Consider the following 9,423-nt stretch of genomic DNA (forward strand, 5'->3'; position numbering starts at 1 on the left):
ACTGGGTGGGCATGAGAAACACTAGAGGCGTTTACCATATTTTAATGCATGAATTAATACACGCATTTTGTGCTGAATAAAGTAATAGAGGTATATTAGCAAAGACGAATATATATACCCATAAGTGCCATACCTTATGGAGTAAGAAACATGTGAGTGAACGTTTGGAACCCTGTTGAAATAAAAAAGAGTTAAAGTTCTTCCTCGCAACAGTGCTTTTTGTGCAACTATCCAATTATGGTGACGCGCTTGGAATTTTTTCCTTTCGCGGTACAACCACTGAATTTCCCTATTTTGGTGGAAACTACAGTTACTGATTTTTCATGCAATTCTGTTGCATGTCATAATACTATTCCCTCCTTCCCAAGTTATGTGGCGACAATTTCTTATTTCGAGAGTCAAATGTATATAATTTTTTCATGTAATTCTGTTGCATCTTCCATGTCATAATACTACTCCTTCCATCCTAATTTATGTGGCGAATATCTCCGATTTCGAGAGTCAAACAATTTTTTTTCTTTGACTGTAATTTTTTTTCCATATGCCTGTTAAATATTTTAAATTATTAATTAATGTGACTTATAGTATTTTATATGTAGTTTTCAAATATATAAATTTTATTTCAAAAGTTTTGAAGATTTTATGTCCGATTTCACAGTCAAAATTAAGAAATTTAACTTTCAAATCTCTGCCACATAAATTGAGACAGAGGGAGTATAATATTCTTCTCTCTTTGATTATGTATGAAATCATGTTGTGGAATACTGATTCTTAAGTTTTAGTTCTGAAAAAAAAAAAATATATAGGAAAGAAGAAGCAGGGAACAAATACTTGAAAAAATCGACTATCTGCCCCACCCATCCATATACAAGCCTACTGGTATATGTTTTGTTTAGAATCTTTTATTCCTCGTTAGTCAGTGGCATCAATTCATGGGAAATTCCAAAGATCAAATTGGCTTTTGCCATTTTTATAACGAAATGATAAAAAGTATTATCTCTAAAGAGTCTAGACTTTTAAAAGATCATATAAACCTGTCTGAGTGTGTCTGACCGAAATCAAGTTTGATGTTTCGGCATAGAGATAATATTGCAATTTTACAGCTCTCCACTGAAAAAGCGCAGTAAGTAAGAAGTTTTATAAATTCTCACTTTTCCCTTGACATTCAAACTAGTGAATTTTGGCCGACACTTTAGAATATTTTTATCATTTTGATATGACTAGAATCGCAGCTTACTATGGTTTTTCTATAGTTTCAAGTATTTAAGTAAGAAAATAGATCAATTTAGGGAAATTTTGTTTCAAAAGTTATTTTTACACTTGATAAGTGAGAGCGTGAACAAATTGGGGTATCGATGGTGTTATTTTTTTTTTGTGTGTGTCTTAAGCCGACAAAAAACAGTCTTAAAACTAGAGAAATTTCCTGTGATCGAAGCAATCATTAGCAGACAACAGATTGCTTTACAAATTACAATATAGTAACGTCATTGACATAGAATTCCGTTTGGATTCGCTTAAAAAAAAGTGACTTTTCAGCATAAATAACTTTTAAACCAAAAACCAACAAGTAGGGATTATCCAACTTATTGCTTTTGGCTTGTTTTAAGCAGTTTTTAACTTACTTTAAGCACTTTATAAATTTGCCAAGCACTACAAAAAGCGAGAAAAAACTTAAAAATTGATTTGATCAGCTTAAAAGTCAATCCAAACACCGTCATAGTAGCTATACTTGCTTATTGTAAGTTACTTTTTGAACTTTGTCTTATTTGTTGCTAAGTAATTATCATGAAAGAAATCTCAAAATTAAAGAAAGCACGTGCCCATATTCCTCTACTATGTAGCCCATTGGCCACTTAATCACGGGTGTAATATCTCCATTCGGCAGTTAAGCAATGAGCTTAATTTTTTAAAATTTGTTCAATTGCTAATGAGTCTTTCTAATAATCTGGCATTTACCTCCAACTTCTTATTGGAAAAAGGAAAATCACAAGCGAAGAAAAGGAAAAAACTACAGTGGGAATCTAGACTTTCAGCTTTGCTTTGCGAATCAAACTTGGCTACCTTTTCAAGTCCAAAACAAAGGGGACAAATTACAGGTAATTTGTGGGCCCCTTTCACGGACAAGAGTCCAAATAACCTTAAAACAAGGGCTTAAAGAGTAAAGACTACTCGTGTTTGGGCCTAATAGCGTGTACGCGAACCATGTGACTAATTAACTATCTGGGCTCTCGTCGTAGTATGAGTGTAGGACAGTGGGCCCTACCTGATTTGCCTCTTCATCCTCCTCATTTCTTATGATTGAAACATTATATTATGCTCCTTCCTTTTTTGTCTTTATCTTTCATAATTTTCCTCAAACACCGATGATATATCTAGATCTCGTAGTTACTAAAATTTTGGTACACAAAAAGTGAAAAAACGCCAGTAAATTGTACCATTTTAACACTGTATTACGCGACAATTCTTCTTGAAATGTAGAACTCTATTTATTTTGATATTGTTAGGTATTAATCAAAAGTTTAAGTTGTCAAGATGATATTAGTTATATTTTCAACATATCTTATCAACGTGAGGGGCCAACTTTTTATATTGGGGCAAACAAGTTGGAGTTTCTTTTTATAATTAGGGATATTAGGATTCAGTCAATGATCTTTGTGTGCAATGTTATCATATTGAAATGTATGATCACTTTATCTAAAAGCTTAAAATGAAATAGTTATACACTTCAACAATAGGACATCCGACATACACATTATCGTATTCATTTATTCCTTTTAAAATTATTGTATTTTCTTAAAGAAAAGACTCAAATAAAATCTAACAATTGGGAATCCAATTATTAGACTAATTGGAATAATCACTTCAAATCATGTTTACTTAAAATAATTAATCTACTTTAAAATCAACTAATGAGAATTCTAGCATTCTTCCATTGGAAATGCTCCTCAATTTGTAGTAGTAGAGAACTAATTGTTTGAGTCAATACAAATTTTCAAAGTGCAAATGACAAATCTTGAATTCTTGCAATACTATCATATCAAAAACTTTACAAAGAACAGTATCTCTTTATTGGGAGCTCACAAACCTGTACTTGCATATACTTTTTTTTTTTTTTTTGTGTGTGTTTTGTGTTAAAAGAAGAATCACTAGCAAATGCAACACAAACTTTCCTTAAATAAGACAGGTGGGTCCAATAAGGCTATAAAACTATACCAGAAAAAGGGGTGACATATCATGTATGTCTAATAAGAATTTAATATTTGCATGGGAATATTGAGATTGTGACATTGGATGATAGACTACTCCTATTATTGGGATAACAAATAAAGAAGCTTATGCTCTAAGAACACCATCCTTTTTGTCCTCTCTCTTCAATTTATTTATTTATTTATTTATTTTCTTAAAAATATTGATTCCTGCAAAGCAAAGAAGCAAAGCATATATTCTTACACACCACCACCTTGCCTTGCTTTGCCCTGTAAGTATCCTATCTTTCCTTTGCTTGCAATTAACAACTTACCTTCTTTTTCCCACCTTTTATTTCAAAATTATATTAATTTCATTATATCTTTTTGTGCAAATGCATGCTGAAAGTTTGGAATCTCTGCTTACTTTCAGATATCAAATGTAGGTCAATATCATATTATTTGTTATTGCATTCTTGACCACCCCCTCATTCCTCAAGGCTAAAGCTGTTATAAAACTGTCTACAGTTTTTCCTGTTATATAATCTTTCAGATTTCTTCTCTATTTTTCCCTTATGGGATGCCATAACTGGACCCTTTTACTTAGCTTTTTTATTGAATTTTGGTCTCTACTAAGTCCTGGCTTCTTGACATTTCTATGAGAATTTCATTCTTGCTTTCTCCATTTCAACTTTGTTCCTTCAAGTTTTCATCTTTACCTTAAAGATTTTTGGGATTTCAATTCTTTGTATTTATTCAATTCTTTTGAATAAAAAGTAAAGAAAAAGCTAAAAACAAGAACATTCTTTAGTGTTGTGGATAATTCAAACATTTCTGTACCTTTGGCCAATTTTGTGGAGAGTTTTCTAAATAAGTGAGAAGTGTTGATATAATGAGTTTTCTGACAGGAGAACCAAAAAATTCATGGCAACCAGCCTTGACTGTTGATACAACAACATCAAGTTACTGGTTTAATTGGAAGGTTATGCTTTGCTCCATTTGGATTTTAGCTTCTATGGTTTTTGCATCCATTCTTATAACAAAGTATGAAGGTCCTCGCGATTCGAGGAATAGGAGCAGAGAACAGCAGAAAGATTCCCCTGGACTCTTGTATGATGATGAAGTTTGGAAACCATGCCTTAAAACTATACATCCTGGTTGGCTTCTTGGATATAGAGTCGTCGCCTTTTTAGTTCTCTTGTTAATGCTAATCCTAAATGTTGCTGTTGATGGAGGAGAAATCTTTTACTACTATACACAGTAAGTACTTTCTCAATCAAATTCATGGTATATCCAAATGATTTCCTTTAACTGAAATGAAAGCTTATTTGATATGTATTGTCTGCTGAACAGGTGGACATTCACATTGATCACTATTTATTTTGGGGTAAGTGATAGCAACACTGAAGTCAATGTTTGTTTTGTTTTTAGTCTATGATTTAACTCATGATTTCTTGTTATATTTATGTAGCTTGGATCTGTGCTTTCAATGTATGGATGTTACCAATATCACAATAAGGTTGGTGGTGATGGGATTAATAACGAGAGATTAGACGCTGAGTATGGTTCGCGAAGATTGTCTATGAATGTAGAAAGTACCAGCAGTTCAAATGCTGCAAAACAGGTAGGGGAAAATGCAGGACAGAATTCACGCCAAATTGCTGACTTCTGGGGATATCTTTTTCAGATAATTTTCCAGGTAAAATGAACATATTATGACAAGGCCTATTGCAATTCTACTTCAATGAAATTCAAGATGAAAAGAGAACAACTTAATCTTAATTATACACATTGTTAACATTTGTCTTATTTTTCCTTAGATGAATGCTGGAGCTGTAACACTTACTGATTGTGTCTTCTGGTTTGTACTCGTCCCATTTCTGACAATTAGAGGCTACAATTTAAATTTTGTAAGTATGCTAAGAATGCTACACTTCCCTCCTCTTTGTATGCACTCAGAGTCAGAGATGTGTTTTCTAATTGATCTTTCAACTATGTTGCAGTGGATTATAAACATGCATTCAATCAATGTTGTGTTTCTACTTGGTGATACAGCTCTCAACTGCTTGGTAGGTTGAATTATTGACCTCAAAAATCGTCTTCATAATTTACGTTTCATATAATTAACGTCGTCTGATTCCATAATGTAATCATTTCAGCGTTTCCCTTGGTTTCGAATTGGATATTTCTTTCTGTGGACAGCAGTTTATGTTGTTTTCCAGTGGGCAGTCCATGCCTGCATCTCAATTTGGTAATAACAAAACTGTTCTTTTCCCATACTGCAGTTACATACATTTTACATCTTTCCGTTTTAAACAACTAATCAATACTGGTTCGATTTTGGAAACAGGTGGCCATATCCATTCCTTGATCTTGCATCTTCGTTTTCTCCTCTATGGTATGTAATTCGTCCAAAGTCTCAAACTATACGATAAGAATTTGCAAATTTTATTTTGGAAATAATTGTTGATCAAGAACATGAAATCTCTTTCAGGTATTCATCCGTGGCGCTAATGCACATACCATGCTACGGAATTTTTGTTTTGGTTATGAAGCTGAAACACCATTTGCTAAAGAAATGGTTCCCTCATTCTTATCAGTGTGCAAGCTGATGCATCTTGGAATTCTAGTGCAAAGTTAAATAAGGAGTTTTATGCTTTAAACACAGCTATAGTCAGGGAATATGGAAAAAGATTACCACATGTCACACCCCTTTTCTACTCCCCGAAAAATATGTATGTATGGGTTAAAGAGTTTTTCCAATTAAAGTGACAAAACTTGAGTAGGGATTATTTTATTGTTCAGAGTCGCCACTTGGAATTGATTTTTCGGTGTTCCAAGTCACCATTTATTTGAATCCCTAGTCAAAGGAAGGTTTGACTCTATTTTTATCGGTCCGCGAAAACAAAGTTCGGATAAGGAATTCTGTTGACCGGGGAGAAGGTATAAGGCATTCCCCGAGTCCCGTGGTTCTGGCACGGTCGCTTTATTGACTTAAACTTGGCTTGAATTAATTTTGGACAAACTGTGATTTATATGTATTTTTCATGTTTTACCTATCTGCTTTTTATTTCTTGATTATTAGATTTATTGAGAAAAAATAATTTTTTGGATAAAATTATGTTGTCATAACCACGCTACGCGAGCGAATACGTGACCGAGACAAAATTTATTAATTTTATCAAAACAGCGCTACGCAAGCGAATCCGCAGTTAGGACAAGGATTATTAGTACGTTATTACTAAAAAAAAAGGTTACTACACTTGAAGAAATTAATTTTTTGAAATTTATTGAAAATTACTATCGCCCTACGCAAGCGAATCCGCGATATGACAAATGATAAAATTATAAATTAAACTAAACTATCGGATAAGGTATGGAATTAGTTGATTAATTGATTGAAATGTTAAACATCACGCTACGCAAGCGATTCCGCAAAGTTAAAGCGTGCCTACTATTTGCCTAGCGTTTAAATTAATTAATAAAAAATGAGTTAATTAATTGGTAAAAAAAATATGATTTTTATTGAAATTAATTGGTGGAAACATGACACTTTAAAGCTTGGTCCAACTTGTGACTTTCGTTGTTGTGGTTCTGGAAATCAATTTCATTTTTACCCATAATTCATTTTGTGTCCAACATGGCCCAATGGATTTAGTAGCCAACCAAAATTCTAACCAAGAGAATATTCTTTAATAATCACATGACATGTATTACTAACTACACTTTAGCAATTGACATGAACAAACCCCTTGCTGTAACTTCCTCAAATTCACAAACGTTCCTTGACATGAAATTCTGAAAAGCTAAAGATTTAAACTGCCCTTCTGTTAAGAACACCAAAGAAACGATTACTAACTCTCAAACAAACCTCACATAATTTTTCTTTCACAATATGCAATCACTTGAAATTATTTTCAGCACTTAAGAAGAATGAAACATTTCAGAAAAGAAAACTTTTCTCAAGGCCGTGGTTCAAAACATTTTTATTCCCAATTGGCAATAAACGAAATACCCAGTAGTCACACACATTCTTCTTTTATCTTTAAACACTCATTTCTACTTAAAACCCCTTGGAGAATCCATAAAAAAGAATTAAAATTTCTAACGTGTGTCTTCTGTTTAAACTAAAAGAAGAAGAAAAAGAAGCTAATATTATATTTATGTAACAAGATATCTCAAAATACGAGGTATAGTTTCACTGATGGATTTTTAAATTGAACTCAAACATTTACTCTAAGCTATTAGCTATCGGAAGATTTTAAATCGATCTTGTATCTATTTGTTCCTTAAACTAAACTATGTCCTCACGCGAGTCGAATCTGTTATCATAGTTTCTTAGAAAACTAAAATAATCATATACAACTTAAAGAAAGACTAACAGAAAACTCCTTGAATTCCTCAAACCGGAATACCATTAGACTAATGAAAACTCTCAACCACATCCGTGTTTAGATCAAAAATAGAGGCAAATACAAATGTTGTCTTAGTTTAACAGGAAACCTAGAATACTTGAAGCGAAAACACAAAACTGAAACTTATTCTACTACATATTTCATCATCCAGCAGTTTAACTTCCATAACTAACCAGAAAAATTGAATTAAAATGCATGAGCAGATCCAAATAGCCATTCTAAATCAATTTTCCATTCAAAGAACCATGTATTCAGTCAAAATATATTCTTAGCACATCATCACCACAACTTTATGCAACTAAGAAATAGATTACAAAGTTAGAAGAAATACCTAGTTCGTAGAAGTAGAAAGAAAGAAGTCGAGTGACAGAACAACAAACAATTTCAGTTAGAGCGAACCAGCAACAGCAGTAGAATTTCAGCAGTAATCAAACCCAGAACTCAGTAAGAAGCAGAAATCGATGATGTGTTTGAAAAACCAGAACCTAGAAGAGAAACATCAAGAGTTCATGTGCTTCTTTCTGGAAATGTTTTTAGCTAAACAACAGGAAGTTCTATCCACTTTTAGTTGCTCCCTTTTTTTTTAAGTGTAAAAGATGATGGCTCAGTGTGTTAGAGTGTAAAGATCTTTTTTCTCAATGTAAGATAGATGCCCTTTAAATATGAAAGGAGCACCCCCTTAAGTAAGCAAGAAAAGTCACTTTTGGACAACTTTTGGTTTTCCAAAAGTCTGTCCAAAAAGACTGACTTTTGTTCACCAAACACTGCTCTAGGACTGTCCAAAGGTGAAAGGACAGCCTGAGATCTGCTATGGCAGAAGCAAAGAGTCATTTCAGCCACCCTAGTACTAAAAATAAGTTGCTAGTGTACCCCTAACACATGATTACTCATCTACCCTGCAGCTTTTAACAACAACAGTACCAACCATGTGATTCAAAACAAATGGAAACCAAGTAACCAGAACATAGTTGATCTACCACAAACATGTAACTGAAAACTTAACACTAAACCATTAATCAACCAAGAGAACTTAAAACCTAATGACTAAAATCAAACCAAGCAAAACACATGTTAACAGAGAAAACAAACTTAGTGAAAAAGTTTCACTAAGCGAAGTCGAAACTGAAAACTAGATAGAAAACGAACTAAAATCGACCACTAACAAAACTTACACTACTGCAATAACTACAATAAAGTAGTAGGCAACAGAAATCAGAAACCTAAAGAAAGGATTAAGGTTCTAGTTAGAGTCCAAAAACTTTGAAACTTCAGTTAATTAGCACGACGAATTAAACGTGAAATAACAGAAACTGCAATTGAAGCTATAATTTAAAACTTGAAAATACAACTAACTTCAAACACCATTAGCAGAACTTATGAGATAGGAATCCGAACAACAAAATAATTTGAGATCAACGAGCGACGACTAATCATTACTGACTCTAAACTAACTAATAGCTAACTAAAGATAAATAAAACACATGATCAAACAAAGAAGAAAACAAATCAGAAATTTTAGACCTAAGCAAACTACAATGAAACAGAAAGTAAAAGAAAAAAAAAGGGGACACAAGGGATTAGGGTGTACCAGAAAATCGAGTGTCCGAGACAGTGGTGGTGCGGCAGTGGTGGTGATTCGGGCAGCGGTAGATGAAGTTTTGACGTCGGACATGCTCTTCTTGTTGCTGGTTCGTCACTATAAACTCCAATCAAACCGAAGTTGAATAACGAACTCAGCAACAAGAAAAACTTGTTTGAGCCAAAGCAGCAATGGCCAGCAACCCGCCGGAATAAAGCCACCGGAGTTTCGGCTTTGAACCAAG

At 33.4% G+C, this 9,423-nt stretch overlaps 1 protein-coding gene across 3 annotated transcripts; it reads left to right on the top strand.

Annotated features, from left to right (window-relative positions):
• The first annotated feature begins 3,378 nt into the window (after window positions 1-3,378).
• On the top strand, window positions 3,379-5,977 carry LOC109215763. 3 transcript variants are annotated; one of them, XM_019379871.1, is made up of 9 exons: window positions 3,379-3,478; window positions 4,094-4,445; window positions 4,539-4,572; window positions 4,657-4,884; window positions 5,006-5,095; window positions 5,189-5,254; window positions 5,345-5,436; window positions 5,536-5,583; window positions 5,680-5,977. In XM_019379871.1, exons 2-9 carry the CDS (start codon window positions 4,171-4,173, stop codon window positions 5,795-5,797), a joined length of 951 nt encoding a protein of 316 aa, XP_019235416.1. In that variant the 5' UTR covers window positions 3,379-3,478; window positions 4,094-4,170; the 3' UTR covers window positions 5,798-5,977. The 3 variants fall into 3 exon arrangements, with proteins under 3 accessions (XP_019235416.1, XP_019235417.1, XP_019235415.1); XM_019379872.1 differs by lacking the exon at window positions 3,379-3,478 and adding an exon at window positions 3,491-3,627; XM_019379870.1 differs by lacking the exon at window positions 3,379-3,478 and having other exon boundaries at window positions 3,634-4,445.
• The last annotated feature ends 3,446 nt before the right edge of the window (window positions 5,978-9,423 follow it).

The sequence above is a fragment of the Nicotiana attenuata genome, unplaced genomic scaffold (assembly GCF_001879085.1).
Source record: "Nicotiana attenuata strain UT unplaced genomic scaffold, NIATTr2, whole genome shotgun sequence".
Taxonomy (NCBI): domain Eukaryota; kingdom Viridiplantae; phylum Streptophyta; class Magnoliopsida; order Solanales; family Solanaceae; genus Nicotiana; species Nicotiana attenuata.